Here is a 26,275-nt window from a genome sequence, read left to right on the forward strand (position 1 = left end):
TCTTTAGATATTGAGGTTATCAGTATTGCCTCAGCCCACGGATCAAACATCAAAAGACACAAACCTGGGACAGTTCACCTCATAAATAAAAAGGTCCTGAGAATTCTGGGGCATGGCAGGGTGACTGCAGGGAGACCAGAGGACCAAGGCAAGTCCCTAAGAGCACGCACCTCAAAGACACTCAGGAGAGGGCAGAGAAGCTACGTCAGAGGCAGCCAGCCTCCAGGAAAGCACGGGACTCCAGGAAAGCAAAAGACTGCAGCTAGCAAGGCACAGTCAGAGAAGGAAGTGGGCAGAGGGAGCCTGGTCCTTTGAGATTGTTAAGAAGAATTTGGGTTTAGATACATTTCCGAGAGCAGAGTAAGGCAGAGTTTTCTTCTACTGATTTTGGTTTGATACTTTGTCCCCCTGGTGCCAGCAAATGACAAACATGCAATGGGCAGAAGATGGAGCCACTGGGCCCACCCACAAAGGGCCAGACGACAAATGTTTTAGGGTCTTTCCTGTGGAAGTCTATGTCACAACCGTTGCATTCTGCAGACATACCATGCATGCAAACCTGTAGAGAGTAAGCCATGGACTTGCTCTACTGAACTTCGCTTATGACAGCGGGGCGAAGACAAGTTGAATTCTGTTGGCTGCTGGCTCCCATGCTCCGCCGAAGGTCAGGGCCGGTAACCAGGACCAAGTGCCAGTATGGGGAGAGCGCTCAGCACCCAACCTGTGGGCAATAAATGGGGCCTCTTTGGTCTGACTGGATTTAATTCAACATTAGGCTCTGATCGTCATTTCATTTGGTTCAGAATCATTCCCCTACTCCTGCTAAACATCCTCTGAGTTGTGGCCAGGTAACAGGTTTAGCGGAGTGCTGTGGGGTGTGACTGGGTGGTTTTGTGGTGGGGTTGATCCTCAGTATTCTCGAGCTATTCTGCTGGGGTGACAGTCTGGCCACTCTCTGGTCACCAGTGAGAAGATGGGGTACCGTACAGCAACGTCCTGGGGTGCTGAGCGCATCCTCCTCCATCTCTGTGCATTTCTTTTGGGCCGGGGTGGGTTTCTGCTGTTGCTGCAGGGCTGTGTCGCAATATCCAGCTGTACCATGCTAAGCTGGGCACAGGGGACCCTAAGCATGCAGGAATGTCTCTGCTGCATGATCCCACATGACACTGGGTTTTTGTAAACTTTCAGTCTACCTCTAGATTCTATTTGGAAATAGGAACATGGGAGGAACAGAGTTCACGGACTCTCAAGGTACCAGTACGCCTTAATTTCCTCTCTTGAACGGCCACCGTGAATGCTGTTGGTCACAGTACACTACCCTAGGTGTCATATAGTGTTTGGGAGCTGGGAGTTCAGCCTTTAGTGACTGAAAAGTCAATAACAGTCTGCTTTGTGGTCTTATGTGTTCTCATAAGAAAACGAGTGAGACCTGCCCTAGCTCAGTGATCAGGGAAGGGCAAAGAGCTGCGAGGAAATGAACCCAGAATAGGATGGAATAGAGTCCAGCAAAGACCTGTTCTGGGAAGGTCTGATAGCTCATCCAGCGCTGCCCCCACAACCTGCAGCTCTTGGTAGCATCCCAAGATACAAATCTGATTTCACCCTATAGCATTCTTCAGAAAGACTGTGGGCTTTAGAGTCAGTCAACATGCCTCAGAGATCAAGGCTTTTCATAAATGATCAAGTTAGCGAAGGCAACCGCCAGAACTCAAGGAAATAAAACAGAAACTAGTATTTCAAGCAGAGTGGGACAAGGACAGGGACAGTCCAAAGAGCCCAGCAGGTTCTATGCTAACCTCGAGGTGTTTGCTCAGAGCTGTGCTGCAATACTGGCCTTCTTGACCTGCAAGGCCACTCGGCCACCGAGTAGAAAATGGGGAGTTGGCCACGTGCCACAATGGCTGTTTGCCACAGAAATGTGCCACTTAGCTGCCATCTAGAGTGCAGGAGGGTCCCTTTACCGAAATTCATGGCTCCAGAGCCATGCTGAGTGTCTGCTGAAGCCACACACATTGATGTCTTGTACGCATGCATCCTCTTTGTCAGTGCGCTCACCTGGACACTCAGCTGTGGCCATTTCAGAATTCCCTGACCCTGCTTGACAGTAGAAACATCAGGAGCCAGGGGCAGCTCCCTCCTCTTCTGCACTGTCTTCTAAAGGCTTCTTTCTGGGAGGGCTTTGCAAGGGAGTGAGCATCTTTCTTCCCTATGGTAGCCTGGAAGGAGGAGGCAGCGGATGTCAAGCTAGCCAAATCACATTCTACCTAGCTCTTATTTTCTATGTGTCCCAACTCTGGGAAAGTGAAGCTGTCATCTGTGGCATTTTGTGAGAGTTAAAAAGGTTACTGTATATAAAGCTCTTGCTTTCTCACTTGTTTTGGGATTGCCTTACAGGCTGCAGAGCCTATGACACTGGAAACATAATACACATGAATACACGCACACACACGTGCGCACGCGCGCGCGCACACACACACACCTGCCAAGAGAAAAAAAATCAAAACTTAGAAACAAACTGGAGATCGTAGCAGAATTCCTACTGTTGTTGACTTCTGTCTCTAGTTCCATAAGAAATACTCTAATGTCTCATTTGTCATAGATAGATACAGCAACGGTGAGAGAAAATGCAGCTTTCTGTGGTTTGGTTTGTTTTTTTTTAAGTAATCACTGAACACAAGTGCCGTGTAGACAGGTATTGACTGGCATTTGCTTGGCCCGAGATTAAATCTAGACCGTTCTTCCTCCAGGAGTCGTCAGTGCCGTTTATGAAATATTCACGTCTGAATGAATTTTGATTTAAATCTCAAACGTTGGCCACCCAAAGCCCATCTGCCTCTGGCGGGAAATTTTGAACAGCTGTGTTCCCTAGTAAGTCAGTGCCTGTGACATTGACCTCTGTCACAGTCTACACTTACCGCAGAGAGGATGGTAGCGCTCTGGGATGGCACCGTTTGGGTTAATGGGTGACCCCTTTGCTCCTTGGAGTATATTTTTATATAAGATCATGTACCAGCATTATGCTTAGTTCTGAAGTTTAGGAAAGCTTCCAAAAATATTGAGACGATTATCGCATGAAGTAGATTTAGACTGTTTCCAATGGAGTCTTTGTTTACAGACCATTTTGACTGGCAAGTAGCCCTGATACTCATACATTGAGATCGCATGGTTGAGACTGCAGTTGAGATCAAGAACAGTCTGGTTTGTGATATTTAGTTAGGGCTCTAATAAACTGGAAGTCGAAATTGTCACATGTAGGAGGAGGCAGCCTATTCATCCTGTCTGCCCAGAAACAAAATAACCACACAGAAACTATATTATTTAAAACACTGCTTGGCCCATTAGCTCAGGCTTCTTATTGGCTAACTCTTACATATTAATTTAACCCATTTCTATTAATCTGTGTATCGCCATGTGGCTATGGTTTATCAGCTAAAGTTCCAACCAGTCTGTCTCCAGTGGCTCCACATTGTCTCTCTGACTCCACCCTTCTTTCTCCCAGCATTCTGTTTAGTTTTCCCCTCCTAGCTCTGTTCCCCTACAGCTCTGCTATAGTCCCAAAGCAGTTCCTTTATTAACCAGTGCTAATCACAGCATACAGGGGAACCCCACATCAGCCACAGAGCTTGATGAAGTGGGTGTCTAAGGATTTTACTGCATCGGGAGCCTTTGAGAGGCGAATTGTGACATCATAGGTGAGTCAGGACTTGGAAGGCAAAACGCTCCAGGGATTCCTTTTCTAGTTGTGCTGGGTTAGTGCTGAGTTAGTGCGTGTCTCTGGGATTCAGCCTCCTCACTTACAAAGAGGAGATAATGCTGACTAGGAGAAAGGCAAGATGATAGTGGAGATAAGGGTGGCAATGATGATAGACAGATAGGTAAGCAGATAACACACATCAGGTGATCACAGCGTGCAGGCACAGTTGCGGGGCTTGCCGGCTAACTCGCTCGACCTCTGGCACAGTTTCTTTGCTGGGTATGTACAGATTGCCATGAAGTAGCTCTGCTAGTCATACAGTACAGGGGCTCTCAACCTTCCTAATGCTGCAACCATAAAATGATTTCGCTGCTACTTCATAACTGTAGTTTTGCTACTGTTTGTGAATATACGCGTCTGACATGTGACCCCAAAGGGGTCACGACCCACAGGTTGAGAACCACTCATGTGGTTGCGCTCAAATGTACTGAGATCACCGTTCTACGTGAGGCAATTAACAGGCGCTACCAACGATAGATACTTAGTGCATGCTCGCTGCTCTTACCATTGCTTTTGCACTGCTGCATTGAAAACACTGAAGGCACTGCCTTGAGGACATCAAGCTCTCTACCCGGCATGCCTAAAGGTTCTGGAGGCGTGAGCTGCTGTTACGTTTTCTTAATGAATTTGTCTTATTCTATCAGTTTCTGCTTTGCTCTTCTCCATTCCCCAACTGGCATCACCCTCTGCCTCCAAAACTGTCTTCCTGACGGTTAATTAGCCAATTCATTAAATTCATTACATTCTTTATTCGTAAAATGTCAGGAAGCCTTACCCTACTTGCCCTTCACACTTCTGACCTCCAGGAGATGCTGTCGGGAGGAAAACAAAACAAGACAAAAGTCCTGTTCTTGCAGCTGCCATTGCAAAGCGGGAGTGGGAGACAATGTATCTAACGGATGCACACAACAGAAACAATAACAAAAACGGCAAACAACAGAGATTCAAAACTGCTACCCACCAACAAGTAGGATCTGAAAAACCATATTTAAAAAATGGTAAAAGGATAATTTTAAGTGGACAAAAACGGATATTTCAGATATAGGCGATACATCCTTAAACGTGGAAAATTCCTAAGTCTATAAACAATGCACAAATAATAGTGATTAAGAGAAACTTCCCCAAACACAACCTGCTAAATGAGAGCAGTTACTGTACACATACAAGACTAAACCAACAAAGCGTGTAAGCAATGGTTCAGAGGGAAAGGGTTAAATTCCCTGTAAGAGCAAATTACTTTGTGGGCCACTGCCACAAGCATCCCCAGATGCCACCCCTGGAGGAAATTAGCTTATGAGAGCTCAGACCACTGAGGGGTGCTGAGGTCGGGCTGGGCTCCCAGAGTGTGTCTACCTGGGCATCCAAATGGCTTTTAAGGAGGTGCAGAGCCGTGGTCAGTCACAGCAGGACGCCTGGCCTTGTGTCCTCAGCAGGTGGCAGGCTCGCAGGAGGGACCAGGATGTCAGCCGAATTAAACTCTCTATCCTTTCAGGCTCCACGCAGCTTAATAAACCTGCCTCTGAAGGGAGTCCGCGTGATTCCCAAGCCAAACCCAAAGTAAAGGGAGAATTGTCATGAAATGGCCTCTGCCCCTCTGTGGAGGCTACCACTGATGACCTCCACTTTTCTAGTTTTTAGGGCTTTAGTTTTGCTCTGTTTCGTTTCTTATTTGGATAGTTGGATCATCTTCCCTCTGTTCAACATGGAGGGAAAGACAAAGGACGTCTTTCTTAGCTCCCTGAAAGCAAAGCTTGGATCCCCACGTTTTAGATCTTGACACAGAAAAAGTATTTCAACACCGTTAATCCCCCTCCCACGTGCGTGCACACAAGTATCGCTTTTGCCGCACACCTCCAATCGTGATGTGTTTTCACAGACAGTCTTTAAGCAGTCACCTCTTCACAGATGGACCTCATGTAACTTCTAGGAGGCTTTGTGTACACTACTGCTGAGCTGCAACCTCAGCCCCCACTGAGGTCTGCCTCCTCTCTGGGGACTCGTCATGGGTGCTGGCTGTCATTCAGAGAACCTGTGAGATTCATTCCCTCCCAAAGCTTGCAAGGGAGCTCTCCAAACTCTTCCTGGCTAAGCTGCTTCAGCTTCTCCTGACTCTAGAAATATTCACTCATCTTTGACATTTTTGGATGATCCGGAGTTACCCTTTCAGTGAGAGGGAGACTTGTCCAAGTCAGCGAGCATAAAATGACCATTGTCTTCTTGGGATGGCAAGAAAACAAGAAAGTCAGTAGGAGCAAGAACGAAACATACACAGATGACCGAGCATTTTGGTTCATTTCAACATTAATAAAATGTCTGCTAGGAAGTCTTTATGGATCCAGCTTGGAGAAGGTAACAGATCTTTGTTACGGGCTGGGTTTTTCCATGCGGTGTGAGATTTGGGGAAATTGATGTCTTGAGAAAACTTTTTGGGATACAAACTCCTTATTCTATTTGAACACCCGTGAAGGTAGTGGTTGAAAGCGGAGTCTGAGCTGAGCCTCCAGGGTTCAAATCCAAGCTTTACAATTTATTTATTTATTACAAGTTATTTATTTACAATTTATTTATTTATTACCTGATACTCTGAGCAAGTTAGCCTCTGTGAAACTCAAGTTCCTCTCCCGGGGAATGAAAATAATAATAGTACTACTCATTGGCTTAAGGATTGAATGAATACCATATGTGTTTTGGAGCAACATTCGGAGCAAAATAAGCGTATGTAAAGCTATCTCTGTGTAAGCCATGTCCTCTATAAAGAATTCTGAGTTCTATGCTCATTTTAAAGGCACAGAGATCTTTAAACTGGTCAAACAGCAAATGATAGATCATGGATTTCATACTACCAGTAGATACCCATGTCAATCACCAATGTCCAATGTGACATGCATGCGGGCATATACACTTGTATGACTTGGGACTAGCACTGAAGCTGGATCCTATCTATATAAAGGACAAAAACAGTGGCTAATATTTGTAGAACTGCATGATCCGTGAAAACACCACCCCCAAACTGTTCTACAAGCCAGGGATTCCCTACCCCCAAGTTGGCAATGCCAGTCCTCGCCAGGGCTCATCTTCTATTGTTCCTCGGTGAATTTCCTTTCCATTCATTTTCAAATGACTTTTCTGATATAAGCATTGTTGAATATGCACAAGAAAGAGCAAGATAGAGGCACAGCGCGTGTGTGGGTAGATTTGCATAAGTATAAATCCAGTATATGTGCCCACATTCAAATGATGTAGTGATAATATTGTGTTGCTTTCCCAGAGTGAAAGCTAATTAATTCAGCTATTGAGATGATAATGATTTCCTTTCCAGTTAATAAAGGGAGGTGAAAAGAAAGAGGAGAACCTGGAGGATTGGTCTATGCACCCCTCCTTTGATTCTTCCTGGAATAAGGCGTTCCTTCCTCTTAGCTATTGAGCTGTCTATCAGTATCTATGGCCGCTTTAAAGGGACTCATGGGAAGATTGAGTCATGCAGGCTAAGGTGTTCACTGAGCTCATGGTTTGGCATTGGAAGAAAAATGTTCTTTTTCTTTAGCTCACTAAAAATGTGCACTTTGGTATTTGTACTCTCCATATCAATGCTATTCGGAAGCATAAAGTGTTCCTTTTTTAAAAAAATATTTTATTTCCATCAGTTGCTGGATGAAAAAAAAATTTATTTGGTGGGACTTAACATTTAGGAAAGTATTAAGATCTTTCCTGCTGCAATTCAAAGCAGCTGACAGATGAGCCAAGGCTAAGCCAGCCTTGACATAGCTATCTTTTTGTGCTGCCTCTGGTTTCTTATTTACTTGTTTACCCGAGGCTAGCCTGTTCTCTCCATTTCTCTCTTTAAGTCTGTCTCCCAGTCTAGCCGAGGCGTCTCTAACCTCTCAGCTACGGTAACGGTCTCCAGTCTAGTTCCGCCTTCCTTCATCTTGTTCTTTTGTCAAGGATTTTCTCCACACGCAGTTAGGCCACACCTTCTACTGCCAAGGACCCCTGTTTTTCTACACAGCAAAGATCCCTTTGTGACTTTTAAGGACTTCAGTATTTGTCTTCCCCCTTCAACCCCTTAGCCACCCCTCACTAATATTCCCAGACTACACTGCTCCCAGGACGGATTATCTTCTTCTCCTCAGAGCTTCTGTAACCACTCTGCCTGGTTGGTTCTCAAGAGGCCTCTCCTCCCTCATGGTTCATGTTTCAAAACTATTCTATAAGCCTGCATTCAAAGTTTGCATAAAACCTCTGATTTCCCCACTTGGGATTAGGGTCACCCCAGCTCAACATTTTTAATTCTTAGGCCTTGGGAAATCCTTACGCTATAGCTAATTTATCATAAGGATTTTTGAATGATAGCTGGATATGTTTTCATAAGAAATATGCAATTTTCCACATCTACAGTGTGATTGTTCCTGTCTCTCTAAAGTGTAATGGAGCCTTTACAAGAACTTGGAATGACCCAGAACTTTGTTCTATGGTCCAGTACTTTTTTCCTTGCGTATTTCAATGATGTATTAACCTATTCAGCTACCTGTCATTCAATCTCGTATTAGTCCCTGAATGTGCTTCTTCATATCTTTACGCTGAGAGTTCTGAAGACAAGGATGTCTTATTCATCTTAATACCTGGGAAGTAAGAGAATGCAGCTTTCTGTTACTGCTTACTGTTGAGCTGTTTTATTCCCTGTGCCCCAGGGGAGGAATGACAGCTGAGCAATTGAGAGTATGGGCTATAGAGAATGATTTCCTGGCTTTGAGTCCTCTGAGTGCATAAAATCATGGCCAAGGTATGTAATTTCCTGGTATCATTTTCTTTCCTTTATAACATAGGGGGAGACTACTATTTTCATCATAAAATCGATATTATGATTAAGTAACTAACTGCTGGTAAAGTGGTCAGAACAAGAGAGTGTAAATAAATGTTTGCTATTGTTCCGACATCCATTAAAATAACAACTTGTATCTTGGACAAGAGTAACTCATGGTAAGGTTAATGTAAGTCCATGCCGACAACCTCAGTGTAAAGAAGACAGATACACAGTTGTACTGTTTTCTTTCTGCGGTGAAACATTCTGACCAAAGCCAGTTAGGGTGAGAGAGGGTTTACTTCATCTTGTGCTTCTAGGCCGCAGTCCATAATTGAGTGAAGTGGAGGCAGGCGCTCAGGATTCGCCTGCGTACTGTTCCCTGCGGCTGCCTTCGGCAGAGAACTCATTTACAGCCAGGGAAGTGCGGTAGAAACCCAGCTTGCTGGAGTAGCGCCACTTGCTCACTCACTCCCTGGCTTGCTTAGGCCCATGTTTGGCCTTATACAGCCCAAGATCATCTCTCCGTTCAGGGAATGGTACCACCCACGGTGGGCTGGGCCCTCCTGTAGCAATTAACACTTAAGATCCCTTCATAGCCTTGCCACAGACCAACCTAATAAAGACAATTTTACTCAGCTGAGACTTTTTAAAAACTCTGGATTCTAGATGGTGTCAAAAGGACAGCTAACACTAACGTGGACTGGAGTAAACTACCAAATCCCTAGATACAGCTGTGAGCTGGAACTGGAACAGCCTTGCTCTCGTCAAGGAAGTGTGACTAAAAGTGCCCCAGTGTGGGAAGGGTCATTTCATAACCCAACCCCCGAGGAGTGTCAGTTTATGACACGGCAGTGCCCCTCATCCACCGTGGCTAAATTCCAAGATACCCAGGGGGGGCTTTGTGTGAACCATACACATAGCCGTACATGAATTAGGCAAGGAAGATATTATCAGTAATATCCTTGATAAAATAGGATGATATGCAGTGATAACAGTTGCACAAGTGAAATCCCTTAATGCCACAGGGTGGGTAATCTGTACAACATGGCTTTGCTAGCTAAAGAGATGACTCACATCCTGGGTGAGATTGTGCAAAACTTCATCACTCCGAGGCTCAGAAAGGTGTCCAATTACAGATATTACAAGGGGCTTCTTCCTGGAATTTTCTGTTAGTATCTTTTTGTACTATGGTTTACCTCGTCGTGGAAACCTCAGAAACTGACGTGGCGGGTAAGTGTGTAAGCTGCTGTGGCGAGCAAGAACGAGTTTCTCTGTTACTTCTCTTGCTTCCCAAATACACCGTGCCCCTGCTCGCCACCACCGCAGATCTGGACCTAATGGAGTCACAGTTGACCAGTTGGAAGAGAACAAGTAGATGTGGGGCGTGAAGAGGGAAGGAAGTTGCATCCCTGTCGTGGCTGTAGGCATCTTACTTGAGCTGACTGCAGTTACCCTGTGTCTCCTCTGGGGAGATACCACCTTTTAAATCAAGCCTGGCACTTTCATGGTTCAGCTAGGCTATCATATTAAGTGCCAAACAGCTAAAACCTTGACTACAGCTTTCTTCCTAAAACGCCTGGAAAACAGTAACGTATTTTCTGGCCTTTTGCTTATTGCTCACTTTCCAAGTTCTGAAGAAGGATTATTTATTTCATTTTCTATGTGGAAAGAGCATTTTGTCTGCACGTGGCCATGTGTAACCTCCTGACCGTATGGTGTTCACAGAAGTCAAAAGAAGAAGTCAGAAACCTGGAACTGGGCTTATGGCTGGTTGTAAACCAAAGTGTGGGTTTGGAGAGCCCGACCCTGGTCCTCTGCAGGAGCATCAAGCTCTTGACTACAGAGCCAAATCTCTAGCCTGTCACTTGCACTTCAGCCATTTCCGGCTCTTGTTCTCTCTAGCACGGCAACCAGTCAGTAGCCACACAACCCTTAGTCTTGGCTTGTTTCAGGATTTGCGTGCGTTTGCTTTTGGTCGACCTTTAAACTCTGAGAGGGCAGGGATGGATTGTTTACCTGTAGAGTGCCAGCATGCTTACTGGAATGTAATTGTCCCCCAATAAAGATAAATGAAAGCAATATATTAAAAAAACTGTTTTTCCCCTAAGAGAGGCCCTAATTCCCACTTGCCATTATTTAAAGAGATACATTTAAAATAGTTCTCTTTCAACAACAGCACAAGACAAAGCCTCATCCTTTGCTCAAGGCTCATCTGGGTCATCCCCAGAAAATATCCTGACGTATCTGAATCCAGACGTATTTCTCGAAAACTTGTGCAAGGTGTTCTTACGCGTTCCACTGTTTCTCGCGCAGGTTTCTTCAGGAGAAGCATCACCAAAAACGCTGTGTACAAGTGTAAAAACGGGGGCAACTGTGTGATGGACATGTACATGCGGCGGAAGTGCCAGGAGTGCCGACTAAGGAAGTGCAGAGAGATGGGGATGTTGGCTGAATGTATGTATACAGGTATCCACTCCAAGCAATTCAATTCCACTCAAACCTCTTAAGGAGGCAGAGGCCCAGTAACTCAGATTATCCCATGTTAAAGAAGGGATCTGCCAAGCCTTCTCAGTTCCTGACATGGGCAGTGACCCTCTGAATTGTTTAAACTTCCACGTAAAGAGCATCCTATTTCTCTGGAAGAAATACCTGGGGCTTGGTTTGGTTTCTGTTTTCCTTTGTCGTAAGGAATTTATACACAGAGTGATATGTGATTAACATACTATGGGAATAACTTGGTGCAATGAACTTACAGAACGAATGGCATTCTGGAAGGGTCCTCTAAATTTGGTTTTAATGCACCTCTTATTTATTGCTTAATTACCATAAAAATTCATAGTTGTAGGACGATAACTGCCTCTGAACTATCTAAATAGGATTTTAAGCTAAGTCATTTTATTAAGAATTCGTCTCCTCTTAGGGTGGCTGTGAGCCAGTTTGTATAGGTTTCCACAGGAAATTAACTACCCTGAGTTTAATATAATTTTGTCCTTCAGTCTGATAAGGGGACAGTGTATTAAACACCGGCTTTATGAGGAATCACCATCTTCATCAGAAATTGGAATGCCTGTTAGTAAAACATCATTAATTTTTCATCCGACGGCCCACTCAGATTTAGAGATACTGCCTTGTTCTTCCTCAAAACAAACAGGCAAACAAATGTCGCCAAGGGGATGACAACATTCAGGAAGGGAAGGCCACGTGAAATTGAAAGCCCTTGGAAGGTGACTCCAGCCCTATTGTTCCCAAGCTGTATGGGCGACGGGGATGTACCCAGAGAAACAATGTGTGCAGGAGGGGGGAAAATCGGTCTGTGTAAATAAATCAGCCATCCCTGGGTGGATGAAAGTTTAATACAGGCCGACCACGATCCCATCTTAGCATCCATGAAAGAAGAACCCGAACGGGGGTGATGGCTGCAATCCAATCTCACAATGGAAATACTTTGACACAGGATGCTTTGTGTTGCTCATTACTTAAATATGAGCTTGTCCCGTCTGAGCTCATTTTGCAAGAGACCCTCACCACAAAAGTCCACAGTTTTCTTCACAAGCACAAGAATCTTCCTGTCAGAGACGTAGCTGTTGCACGAGTTTCTGCACAATGACCTTATGTGAGCCGTGCTGCGTTGTCATTGAGAGAACAAAGAAGTCCAATAAATACGGAAGGTATTTCAGTACAGCCTGTTAAAGCTCCAAGTATAATCAATGACATTACAAGGTCATGAAAAAAAACCGGACACTTTGTGTCTGTTGTGTTTCTATTGTTATTTAAAAATGCCCAGGAGAATTATGAAGGGAAAACGTTTCTTGTGGTTCGGGCTTGTAGAAGTTCCAGCACTGCTTTCCACGACCGTTGAAACTTCTGGAAGAGCCACTGTGGGGCAAAGGGCAGGAGCTGATGACAGAGCAAAACTCACCTCATGACCTGGAAGGAAAAAAAGGGAAGGAGGAAGAAGCTGGGGTCCCACAGTCCCATCTGAGGACGCACACTAATGATCCACAGATTCTCTGTGAGCCCCTGCCCCCGCCAAGGGTTCCAGTGTCTCCAGGAGCACCCTAGGGGCTTCGTCTTCAACACAGGGACCAAGCAATCACATGCCTTAAGTACTGTAACCTTTATATTTTTAAATAACTTGTACGGATTAATAGGATTTAATTTTTTTCCCCCGGGAGACATTCACATTTATGTTATTCAACCAGTTTAATGTGAAACCGAATGTACTTTTTATTGAACAGCATTGATACCGGTGAAAATAATAGTAATTGTGAGTTTTGAAGCCAGCTTCTATGCTTGCCTAGATCAAAACCAGGGAGTGGGTCACTTACCATGCCATTAACTGAACATCTTGTGCTTGGTATAATCCTTTAGTATTACATATTATTTATATAAAACCCAGTTTTTAAAAAAATCTAATCACACTTAAGGAAAATTCTGCAGCAATATTTGTATTTTATAAATAAAGACAAAGACTCCCAGCTGTCGAATGCCTCACTCAAAATCAAATCTTAAAAATTAACCTTTTGTTTTTACTTAAGATCTATTTTCCTTTTTAATTTACGCATAAGCTTTTGTGTGCATGCAGTGCCATGTATGTAGGGCACCTGAGGAGGCCAGATGAGGGCGTGGGGCCCCTGGAGCTGGAATCATTCACAGGTGAACGGGAGGCACCTGACACACATGTGATGTGGGAGCTGGAAACCAGCTCCTCCGGTCCTCTGGAAGTGCAGCAAGTCCTCTCAACCATGAAGCTATCTCTCTGCTGGCCTTCTCCTTTTAAAGGCCAGATGAGCTAGAATTAATTAATTAATTAATTAATCCTGACTCGTTACCTGAGCTGACCACGTAGGAGCTGCATCAGGACCACACACCCGACAGGATTGTCTATGCTTTTATCCCCCTTTCTTTCAGGTTTGTTAACTGAAATTCAGTGTAAGTCTAAACGACTAAGGAAGAACGTGAAGCAGCACGCAGAGAAGACGGTGAGCGAGGACGGCGAAGGGCAGGACTCGCGACAAGTGACCTCCACCACCAAGTCATGCAGGGTAACAGAGTGATGGCGCTCCCAAAACCAGCCGGGATTGTGCTTCCGGGAACCCGAGGCCTTAGCCACAGCCCAGCTTCCATCTCAGTTGTGCACTGAAATGGAGTCCTCCTTTTCTTTTGAATCAAGAGGGAGAGGCATGAGATTTTAAATAACAGCAGTGCCTAAGGTTCTTCTTTCTTGGCCACTACTACCTAATGGCTGCCAGTGGGAACGATTTAGTCTTCAGGGTGGAGTTTTCCACTTTAGGGTTTTTTGTTGTTGTTGTTTTGTTTTTTGGAGACAGGATCTCACTGTGGATGGCTGTCTCAGAACACATTAATTTGACCAGGTTGGCCTCAGGCTCACAGAGAGCCATCTGCCTCTGTCTCCCAAGGGCTGGGATTTGCCTCTAGAATTGTGGGATGAAAAGCTTGCACTACCTGGCCTGTGTTCTACCTGAGTTTTGTTAGCCATACCCCCACTCCCCCACCCCGTCCTTGCCCTTGAGAAGGAAAGCTCCGACTGGGGAAGTCTGAACTTAGCAGAGGCTGTGGATTGCTCCTCATCAAAGGGTAAGGCAGGATCCCACACATGTGTCTCAACAGAGAAACCCTTTTTATAGAATCAAAAAAAAATCTCTTAAGACATCCATTGGATAACTAAGGACAAAGTGAGGGGACAACTGGCCTGGTTAGACACACACACCATGAGAAATGACCGAGCGTCAGGAACGGTTCTCATGTGCCTAGCTGAAAAACCAATAAGCCGTGACGTGCAAGCTGCACTTCTGCCTGGACGCGTTGGGAGAGGATCACCTCATCCTGCTAGATTGTTAAACTCATGGTTTGCACTGATATCAGGAAAAGTAATCTTATGAGAAAGGATCATTCTGCCAAAGTGCTCATCAGCGATGCTTTGGTGTAAGAAAGCAAAACATTGACACTGTGGTTCCTGTTTCTCCAGAGACAGTGGAGACAGAGAGAGCTGTTCAGGGTCTGGGCTGAGCAGACTCACGACTGTAGTGTCAGCAGGCTGCTGTCTATAACATGCTAGACATGTAGGCGTTTAGGCTTTGGCCGTGTGTTCTTTACGACCGCTACATAACTGCCATTTTAATTCAAAAGCAGCTCAGACAATATATCCGCAAAGGAGCATGGCCACGTTCCAGTAAAGCTTTCTATTCGCAAAGATGGAATTGGTCCACAGGCCACAGTTTGCCACCCTTGAATATAGACGAGTGTGTGTAGGAGGAGTCTCCATTTAACACCCAGGAAACCTTTTCAAGGGATGGTTTAACCTTGAACTTCTGCTGACCTTCACATGTGACGGGGCTCAACAGCCTCCATCTTCACTCTGTTTATTCCCATGAGACACACGAAGAGGGTATTTTATTGCTCATCTTTTCTAAATAGGAAAAACCAGCAAAGTTGAGACAACTTTAGGGAAATACGTAGCTGCGTGTGCTAGGACCCAGAGAAACTGACTTTGGACTCCATGAAAGCCCATAGCTCTTACGGCTTTGAAAAATCCCTTGCTATCAGTTCCTTTCAGAGAAGTATATGTATTGGAATATGTCTTTAGCCACCCTCCCTAACACCTTCCATTTTCTTGCCAGTGTAGGAGAAAACTGAACTCACCCCAGATCAGCAGAACCTTCTGCATTATATTATGGATTCATATAGCAAACAGAGGATGCCGCAGGAAATAACGAATAAAATCGTATGTATGCTTTCTGAAAATACACTTGCTTAAAGTTAACCTTTTCCCGGAGCTTTTAGTACCTTTAAGGTGGTGGGATTTATATATAAATGGTGTTACTCAAAGTGATTGTATTGAGATTTCCAGTAATATGTTCAAACTTTTATTACCCTTCAAACTTTTATTACCCTTAACTAATTAAACAAGCCACAGATCTATCTTATAAATAGCATTTGATTTCCGAAGATCTGAGAAATTGGTCTGGGCCTATAAATTCCACTATTCAAGTCTGTTGCTTTCCTTTAATGGTTTTATATGGAGTTGTCCTAACCCTGTCTATTTATTAATCGTTCACTTTTTTTCTTAAAATTTAGTTAAAAGAAGAATTTAGTGCAGAAGAAAATTTTCTCATATTAACAGAAATGGCTACCAGTCATGTACAGGTTCTTGTAGAATTCACAAAAAAGCTTCCAGGTACTTTTTAAAAATAATAAATGTGAATGTTCTTGAAATGTATAACATGTGCCATGATCATATTAATCACTCCGTGTACAATATTTGTTCAGTTCTTAAAACGTTCTGGTGTGATCAGGTCTATCGTCATGGTTTCTTTTGCTGGGGGTTTTCCATAGCAACCACTCTGCTATACTGTACAGTTTCCCTATTGTGCTGAGAGCTTCAACCGTAAAATCATATCTGATTTGATGCTTCCAGTTACTTTAGACATGAAAAGTTAGGGGCAGAATGCATTTTCAGAATCATTTAGAATCGTCCTTCCTTGGGCTGGAGGTGTAGCTCAGTTGGTCTCATACTTGGCTAACACACACAAAGCTCTGAGTTTAATCCATGGAGCTGTGTAAATGAGGCCTGAGAGTATATGCTTAGAAATCCCGGTGTCTCAGCAGTTAAGAGCACTGGCTGATCTTCCAGAGGACCTGAGTTCAATTCTCAGCAACCACATAGTGGCTCACAACCATCTGTAATGAAATCTGGTGTCCTCTTCTGGCCTGCAGGCAAACATGCAGGCAGAACACAGTATACTAATAAATGAATAAATCTTTTTTTTAAAAAAAAAGGAGGAGGAGAAAGAGGTAGAAGCAGGGGAGACAGAAGTTTAGGGCCATTCTTGGCTGCATATTAACTTTGAGACCAACCTGGTATACATTAGATCGTGCTCTTAAAAAAGAAAAAAAAACTTCCAAATCAATAGTTCAGGATTGAGACTTTGCAAAGTTGTCATTTTTATTCAATAAGAAGTAGTTGATACCCCATTAAGGCTATTCCCTTAAAGAAGGGTAGTGAAAGTATTATATACAAATACACACACAGACACACAGACACACAGACACACAGACACACAGACACAGACACACACACACACACACACACACACGGTGCTACCTGAACAGAAGGGAATTGGATTTGAGAAAACCTGAGCCCTCAGGAAGAATTATATACAAGTCAGTATTTTTTAAAATTTATTTTTTATTGCACACACACGTTCGCAGGTACCTGCACAGGTCAAGGACACAAGCCTGATTTTGAGTCACCAGCACCTAAGTAAACAGCCAGGCATGGGTGTTGTGCTCCTCTAACCCCAGAACTGGGGAGGAAAAGACAGGAGGTCCAGACCAGATCAGTGAGTCTGTCTCAAAACTAAAATGGAGAGAGAGTGTTTGAAGAAGACACTCAATGTTGACCTCTGACTTCCACAGAGCCACACCCACATGCATGTACAGATACACACACAATAAAAAAACTGCACACATGAACTTATACACCATCCTGCACACACACACACACACACACACACACACACACACACACACACATGGCGGGAGAAGCAAGTCAGTGTAGCTATAGGATTATGCTCTTTGATTACACAGTAAAGCAAATTGGAACTATGGGATTTAGCTGCTGCCCCCTGGGTGGTAAAGAGGTTTCAGGAAATGAAGAAATTTTGGTTGCAGATAGATGGCCTTACCAGGTTTCTCTGAGGTGGACTCGAGGGGAAAGAGACAAGAAGCAGGAGGAACAGTTAGTCTGCTTCTCAGGAAGTCTGGGGAAGAAGACTCAAAACAATAAGAGGAGGAGAGGTGGGAGAGAGAAGGAGGAAACGTGGAAGACAGATTAAAAAATGCATAGGGGTTGTGTAAGGGAAAGGAAAGACTATGTCCCCATGTGCTCAGCATATGAACTTTCTCCAGGAAAGAACCGGGAGTGCCAAGCCACATTCCCCAACCGGCCTCGTCCACGTATCTGGGGCATCAGGGTTGTCTGAGAGGTGATTGTGTCCATGGAAAGACATTAACAAAGCTAGCCTGGGCTACCTGATAAAATTTGTCTCAAAAGAATTTGAAAAACATAAGTGCATTTACAATTTCTTAGTATAGAGTGTAATCAATACTTTCAGTAACCGAATAATATTTGTTAAATTCCAGACGATAACTTCTGACATAGGTTTTTAATTAGACATGCTAATTTGCTGGCTATTTCCCAGCATTCTTTTATTAAATGTGTCACAGATAGACATTAGCCTAATGAAACTCATAAAAACTTGGAGAGAAAGTTCTCGCTGTCATTGAGACATTAATATTCTCTTGTTTCTTTACTAGCGATGAAAGAGGAGCTTAATTTGATATATGCTAATTAGGGTGACACCCATCTTGATTCAAAACCAAGATCACACACACACAAAAAGAAACATTGTGGGGAGAATAAATGAACAAGGTAGAGAGGGCTATGACATTTTCTAAAATTATTACCGAGAAGATGTTTTTCAGCTTACATGGTCAGCTGCTTTGGATCTAAGTCATAACAGGTGACAAGAGGCTTCGGGGATGTGGCTCTCTGAAAGCAGTGACAATATCTTAGCTCCTCATCATTCCTGGTCCCCATTTCTGAGGGAGAGCGCATTGATGTGTGTTCAGTGAATAAAGCAGAAGGAAAAATCTTAAAACACAGAAGGAAATAAAAGACAAAAGGCTTTTGTCGACCATTTCCTTCTAATAATATTCTAGAAATAACACTACAAGTATCAGCAAGGCTAGTATAATGCCAGTATTGAAAGGGTATTTTGTGGATATTAGTCTATTTAGAACAGCCTCTGCCGGACACTGTCCAAGGTGCTGGAGAGCCAGTGAGCAGAACCTGTGACCCTGACCATCTTCCCAGTCCTTATGGTCTCAGTATAGTGACTTTCCTCAAGGAGGCCAGACTGACCTCAAACTCAGGAGATAATACAAGATGACCTTGAAGTTCTGATCTCCTTGCTTCTACCTCACAAGTATTACAGGCACATACCCCCACATCCAAATTTAAATTTTATGTAACGCTAAGGGGAGGGATGGGACCCAAGGCTTCACGTAGGCTTAAGCAGTCACTCTACTAACTGAGCTAACTCTCTGGTCCAGTTTTATTGGTGACTGTGAATCCTTAGCATTGTTCTCTTTGAATGCCCTTTGCTGTTTAACCCTCTCCTTAGCCATTAGATGCTGAGACATTTTCTCTGCCTCTCTCTGTCTCTCACCATCATGTGTCAGCATGCACAAAAATTATGGGATTTTATCATCCATTCTGCTGTCCAACAAATGGTGGCAGGTGGCTGTGATGTGTCCAGGCATTGAGGCTACAAAAGTAAGAAAAATAGACAGTCTCTGCTCTAAAAAGTTTATATTGCAACAAATGTAGCAGCCAATACATAATGAAAGGAATCCACTGTATCATGACAGGTAGTGGAGCCTTCTGTGGACAGAAATGAAGCAGGATCTAGGGAGAGCTTGGAGCTTTACTCAGGATAGCCTTGCAGAGATAACTGACACCTGTGAGGGGGCGGGGATGGGGAAGCCAGGGAAAAGCCTTCATGAGACAACAGCAGCCTTTCAGCTCCCAATACAGCCAGGGCCTGAGGAGGAAGGAGGAGGAGAGGGAGAGGGGACATGGGGAGGGAGTCAGAGCACTTGCAGAGGGTGGAGGAGCTCTAAAAGCCCGGATGAGGACTTTGTGTTTTCCAGGTGGTGTTCTATTCTTTGAGGTTAATAGTCTTCCCCGGCTTTGCCACGGTGTAGACCTTAGCTCAGAGAACATACCTCAAGATGACACCAACAGACTTGTGGGATGTGTGGCTCATGCTCTACATTCTGACTAAGCCTCACAAATCAGCCCGATATTTAGGACACATCAAGACTATTTTTCTAGCTCCGGGTGCTTTTATTTTCCGAGTTGACCCTGTATGCCAGGTGTGACCAGAATAATGACTCAGAGCAAATCTGCCTACATTCAGTTTCCAAGGGTCACTTCATGTGAGTCAGCCAGGTTCATGTGTGTGCTTGCTGTGCACTTGGCATCTGTTTTCACTGCCTTCCTTCAGTAAATCTGACTCAGTGAAGAAAAAAGTCAGCTTCTCTTTGGGGGGCTCAGTTAAAGTACTCAGTGCTCTCCACTTGAAAATCTACCTTGAGACAGCTACAGGGTCGGTTGGTGGAGATGCTTGATCAGTGAGGATGATGGTGATGATGAAATCTTACAGTGTGCGTGCCATATTATCCTATATGAACAGCATGAACTACTGTTGGGCAAACGCAACCCTTGACCTTGCTTGACTATGACCGTAGGGTTTCAGACATTGGACCACGAGGATCAGATTGCGTTGCTGAAAGGGTCTGCGGTTGAAGCTATGTTCCTCCGCTCAGCAGAGATTTTCAACAAAAAACTTCCCGTTGGGCACGCAGACCTGTTGGAAGAAAGAATTCGAAACAGTGGTGAGTGATAAAGGGTTTGTTAATCCCAGTAAAATTGACACACATGTTATGACAGTGGGCCCTAGGCTACCAGGCAGCATCACACAAGGCTTAGCTTGAAGAACAGCTCTAAAAGATAGAGGTTAAATAGATGCGACCTTGGGAATCTTAGTTCAAAAGTCCTGTTAGTAACAGCAAAATATTCTTCTCTGAACTAAGATGAAGGAAGGGTCAGAAGAAGAAATATTAAAAGTTCATCAAATTGAAAATAGTACAGTGAAACTGTGTTTAGCCAGTTCGGAAAAAAAAGATTCATTTATTCCCAGCCTATAGGGACAAAAGACTAGAATCAAGCTATTATCCATCCTATTCAAAATAAAATAATAAACTATAATCAGTACTTAAACACCGCACACAGGATTGCAGACATTGTTCTGAGTAATTTACACGCGGTTCAAACCAAGCCTAAACATCGTCCTGTGAAATCAGTTCTAACATCATCCTCACTGTTCTTGGGTCTCCGGAAGCCATATGTCTTTTTAGTTTTATTTTGCAATGATTGGAATTGAATAGGGCATTGCATGTGGTGGGCATTTGGCCTTCTATTGAGCTACATCCTCAGCTAGAAGCTGTACATCTAAATCAATATACTACACTACCCATTAGGAGGCAAAATGAAATCACACCGTGTATTATTCAGTATTATGAATATTATGGAGTGATATTATGGCAGGGACTGCCAAGAGACACTGGAATGAATTTCCATAAATTCTGCCTAATTTTTCTTGGGGGGATCCTTAAAATAAGATGTTTTTATTTTACTATGAGATTATGTATGGGTTGGGGAATGGGGGTGGATGACGTAAGATGACCCCCTAGAGATCTGGATCCCGAAGTGGGCCCACATCCCTGGGAAGGTGTATTGGACAGACTCGGAAGCTGACGAGTATGTCACGGAGGATGGTTAGGAACGTGTCAGGCTGTGATGGTGAGGATATAGCGACACAGGCAGAGCAAATGCAAGGCCGTGGCCAAACGAGGGCATCCCATGTCCAGCACTCACAAGTGCCCGGGTGTTTTAGAAAGTATTATCTATGAAGCTGAAAATGAACTAGGCCATTAGGGACACTGAACACCACAGAAGACGTTTAACGTCAGTACAATAGAAAACCTTAATAATATTCTCAACAAACGCATCATGATCTTAGCTCTGCCACAGAAAGATCCTTCTGGTTATAATGGAGATGAGGAGAAGCAAGGAGACATAGAAACAAATGGAATAGCTAAGTGAGAAATGACGAGGCTCTTTCGGGTTAAATATGTGTCATAGTCTAAAAAAAATCATCTTTACTTATAATGTTGTAAGTTGAAAACTGTGGGGTTTTTTTTCCAATTTCGTGAAAGTTCAGTGATAAAATCTTCCAGAATATAATCCGTGCCAATAAATATGCATGTCTCTGGTTCATAATAAGAAACTGTCTCCAAATACCAACCAGGTATTGTGACAGTGAAAACCACCCGAACTCACATGCTGTCTCGTATTTTATTATCTATGACGGTATGTCTTCCATTTATTAATATTCATGAGTCCCTTACTCCCAGTGGACTCTTAGAACACTGTGTGTCCACATATCACATCAAAACCCGATCTTTCAAGATGACCTTTAAGAATAACTTTTTATTCTTATGCTAATGTAGTAGGCCTCATTTCTGTGATGCGTTATTTCTAGGATAACACAGTCTTTCAAATTCACCCTGTTGATGCCTACAGAAGAAGTCTTTAAAGTCTACAATATAAAAATTAATTTTTTTGTTCTGCAGATTCATGCCGTTTCTATTATCATACCCAAATTATATCCACAAAGATACCATCTCCTGAGATGCTGTTACTTAAAGGGAGCAAGTGTTTATTTGTGTTAATTGAAGCTACAGAACTTGTAGCTGCCTTAGTCTCTGGCAGTGGAATTGTTTCTATATAATTTGTTCGCATCGATGTTTTATTCCAAATGTAGTATTGTAATGCAAACTAGGCTTCTGACCTGAACATTTTAATAAAAATAAGAATAATCATATGATAATATAAAATGTGATAGGACTGAATCGGGCTTGTTTAACTCTAAGGGATGTGCATTTGGACAGCAAGGCACTCTGCAGCAACAACCTCATAAAATGAAACAACTTATTTGGTCTGTTTCAAATTTAAGTAAATCCTAACATTTCCAAGGCTTTTGGGGGTGTCTTTTCCCCCCACAATATATACAAAGTAATATCCAATTCACAAGTATTTGTCAGGATGACAATGTATCTTAAGACTTGGAATGTTTTTTTCTTGCATCATCTTGTAAGTAGTCTCAGTGGCCTCGACGGGCCAAGGCTGCACAGCAGATCAGATCAGCAAACACCTAGGAAATGAGCGCAAGGATTTTGGAGGCCCAGTGTTCTTTCATATATTGCCCCTGTCATTTGCCAAGGTCTAACATCTACCAGCTTTTGGCCAGTCAGGATAAAACCCAGAAAAACACATCGTCGCCCTCCGTCAGGGGAATAAAATACAAGCAGTGGCTGGCGACGTCAAGCTGCTTCTTTGAACGATTACAGACAACGAAGTCAGAGAAACAAGACACTTGGATTAGGGTGATGAAGTTGTAGTTAGCAACAGAGCCATACTAGACATCACTGTATGCAGTAGAGTATATAAGGCCTCTTTTCTGTCCTTTGAAACAGGCGTGAGCTGTAAACAGCATAGCTACATCTCCCTGAGAAACAGGTAAACCGGCGATGAGTTCAAATACTGTCTTCCGAAGGGTTGAAAAGGCAAAGCTCTATGACTTATAGAAAGCAATTGCCTTGACATGAAGAAGTTTTGAAGTCGTTTAGGAGCTGATATTTTTAGTGCTGCTGAGTAGACACCTTGTTCGTCTCTAACACCTTGTGCTTGCTCAGCCTTGGGCCGTACGTATTTATTACATATCCACCTCTTCTGTTGGTCCAGTAACTGCTTGAGACCTTGGCCTAGCACTGCTGTGATGCCCAGTGCCCACGAGGTATACTTACATGGATATAATTTGTTGATGCCCAGTGCCCACGAGGTATACTTACATGGATATAATTTGTTGATGCCCAGTGCCCACGAGGTATACTTACATGGATATAATTTGTTGATGCCCAGTGCCCACGAGGTATACTTACATGGATATAATTTGTTGATGCCCAGTGCCCACGAGGTATACTTACATGGATATAATTTGTTGATGCCCAGTGCCCACGAGGTATACTTACATGGATATAATTTGTTGATGCCCAGTGCCCACGAGGTATACTTACATGGATATAATTTGTTGATGCCCAGTGCCCACGAGGTATACTTACATGGATATAATTTGTTGATGCCCAGTGCCCACGAGGTATACTTACATGGATATAATTTGTTGATGCCCAGTGCCCACGAGGTATACTTATATGGATATAATTTGTTGATGCCCAGTGCCCACGAGGTATACTTACATGGATATAATTTGTTGATGCCCAGTGCCCACGAGGTATACTTACATGGATATAATTTGTTGATGCCCAGTGCCCACGAGGTATACTTACATGGATATAATTTGTTGATGCCCAGTGCCCACGAGGTATACTTATATGGATATAATTTGTTGATGCCCAGTGCCCACGAGGTATACTTATATGGATATAATTTGTTGATGCCCAGTGCCCACGAGGTATACTTACATGGATATAATTTGTTGATGCCCAGTGCTCACGAGGTATACTTACATGGATATAATTTGTTGATGCCCAGTGCCCACGAGGTATACTTACATGGATATAATTTGTTGATGCCCAGTGCCCACGAGGTATACTTACATGGATATAATTTGTTGATGCCCAGTGCCCACGAGGTATACTTACATGGATATAATTTGTTGATGCCCAGTGCCCACGAGGTATACTTACATGGATATAATTTGTTGATGCCCAGTGCCCACGAGGTATACTTACATGGATATAATTTGTTGATGCCCAGTGCCCACGAGGTATACTTACATGGATATAATTTGTTGATGCCCAGTGCCCACGAGGTATACTTACATGGATATAATTTGTTGATGCCCAGTGCTCACGAGGTATACTTACATGGATATAATTTGTTGATGCCCAGTGCCCACGAGGTATACTTACATGGATATAATTTGTTGATGCCCAGTGCCCACGAGGTATACTTACATGGATATAATTTGTTGAGTTCAATCGGAAACTTGGCATCTCAAACTCTGATGAGTCCCAACCCCTAGTAAAATCTAATCTGAGCAAATACACGTTTGCTACCAGGACTAATGCAGGACATATTATTTATTAATATTTTAAATTAACCTTTTTTTTAATTGTTAAACTGATTGAAGCTTTTAAAAATTATAGCTGGTAGTCAAGGCCCAAATGACTCACTTGGTCAGAGTCTAGCAATCGAAACCTGTCTTAGTATTTTAAGAAGGCTTTAGTAGTCTTCTCAAAATCTTACTAATTATTTTTGTATGTGTATGTTATGCTTGTGATTACACATGCCACAGCATGTGTGTAGAGGTCCCAGACAACTTTGTGGAGTTGGTTCTCTCCTTCCACCTTTATGCGGGTTCCAGGAACCGACCTCAGGTTGCCTGGCCTGTGCAGCAAGCGCCTTTACCTGTTGAGCCGTCTCTCTGGCCCTTCAGTTGTTTTAATGATATCTCTTGCCTTTATTACATTTTATAGCTACGTCACCTTTGTCATAGGAACTTGGATAAACATAGACTCTTTAGCTGAGCAAACATGTATGGATTTCAGCGTCACCATCAGGAGGCTGATTAGCAGAGATACATTCCCACGATTAATAAGGAACACCTGTGGGGCAGCCGTTCCCAGGCAAGGCCGCATGGGGGCGGAGTCCCTGTTTCTTCCCTTATACCTTTGTGTTTAGTTTTTATACCATGGTGAGAAGGGGAGCTGTGATTTGGATAGGTGTGGTCAACTTGAATTTGGAGACAAAAGTAGCTAATTCTACTCCCCCACTGAGGTGGGGGAAAGCGATGTTTGAACATGGAAGCAGTGCCTCACTTTAACAGGGGCCTTGGGTTATATTTCAGGGGAGGAACCCTGAAGATGAGCTGTCTGCATCCTCTGTTAGAGACACTATCAGTTATGATCTTGGATGAAGGTCACAGAAAATCCAGCTGAATGTGGCTTTTAGAAGGGAAGAAAACAAGGAGCGGTCCTCTCTGTCAGGAAAGGGCCTGCCGGGCAAGCACAAAGACCTGAGCTGAGCATCCGTGTTAAAAGCTGGGTGCATACCTGTTAGAGCGTGCTCCAGCAAAATCAGCTGCGGGGATCTGCGCGGGGGCACAAGGATTAAGGAAATGTCAGATTGAAAGAAATAGAGATGGAAAAGAGAACACGGGATGGATTTGGGCAACTGCCGGCTTACTCTGTACAGCCCCTGGTTTATTTCAGAACCTGCTTGTATACAAAAGCAGAGCAAGGCACAGCCCAGACAGTCAGGATCTACCTACAAGACCATTCCTGTCCTTGAGTAAGCAGTGTCCTGTCTTATCTCGGCGTTTCTAAGGTTTGGCATTGGCAGTGTGCTTTTTTGCTAGACAGTGTGTTCTTTTCTCGTGGGGAAAATGCTCTTTCCCATGGGTTTAATCAGAAATTTCTCACACAAGCAGAGCAGGCAAGCCTGAACTCAAATGACTTTTTAAAGTCAGAACTGACTCCATATGGAAACTGAGTCACTTGAAAGCTCCCACACGTATGCCTGGGACCCCAGTGCTGCAGGGGGCAGAGACAAGATCCCTGGAGCACGTTAGCCAGCTAGTCTTGCCAAATCAGTGGGCAGCAAGTTCAGTGATGAAGGGAGCTAGCTAGTGTTGACCTCTTACACACACACACACACACACACACACACACACACACAAGTTTGTAAGTATTAGGGATGTAATTCAGTGGTTGGATGCTTGTCAGTCATGTACTGAAGCCCTGAAGTTGATAACATTTTTGAAAAGTAGGGGGGAAATGTTAGCTCAAAAACCAGAAGAAACGGTTAATTTGGGGGCTCAGCACACAGAGAAACAGCTGCTGCCTTCTTCATCTTCTCTTCTTGGGTGTTGTCTTTAACCTCAGGCAAGTTCTTCTAGTTAGTGGTCAAAGACTGTAAGCGTTACCTCTAAGCAAGACAACAGTCATGGTTGAAAGGGAGAAGGAGCGTGGAAATCTCTAGAGGGAGT

The 26,275-nt window shown here is 43.7% G+C and overlaps 1 protein-coding gene across 2 annotated transcripts in view; it reads left to right on the forward strand.

Moving 5' to 3' along the window:
* Positions 1-26,275, forward strand: part of Nr1h4 (nuclear receptor subfamily 1 group H member 4) — a 43,520-nt gene that overhangs the window by 8,602 nt on the left and 8,643 nt on the right. Inside the window, exons 3-7 of one of the 2 annotated variants that reach the window (XM_075954133.1) lie at positions 10,869-11,021; positions 13,467-13,600; positions 15,202-15,300; positions 15,654-15,753; positions 19,893-20,039. In XM_075954133.1, the coding sequence (XP_075810248.1) occupies positions 10,869-11,021; positions 13,467-13,600; positions 15,202-15,300; positions 15,654-15,753; positions 19,893-20,039 (633 nt within the window). The remainder of the gene's footprint in view (positions 1-10,868; positions 11,022-13,466; positions 13,601-15,201; positions 15,301-15,653; positions 15,754-19,892; positions 20,040-26,275) is intronic. The other variant, XM_075954134.1, reaches the window with a different exon arrangement.

The sequence above is a fragment of the Microtus pennsylvanicus genome, chromosome 20 (assembly GCF_037038515.1).
Source record: "Microtus pennsylvanicus isolate mMicPen1 chromosome 20, mMicPen1.hap1, whole genome shotgun sequence".
In the NCBI taxonomy this organism is placed as follows: Eukaryota; Metazoa; Chordata; class Mammalia; order Rodentia; family Cricetidae; genus Microtus; species Microtus pennsylvanicus.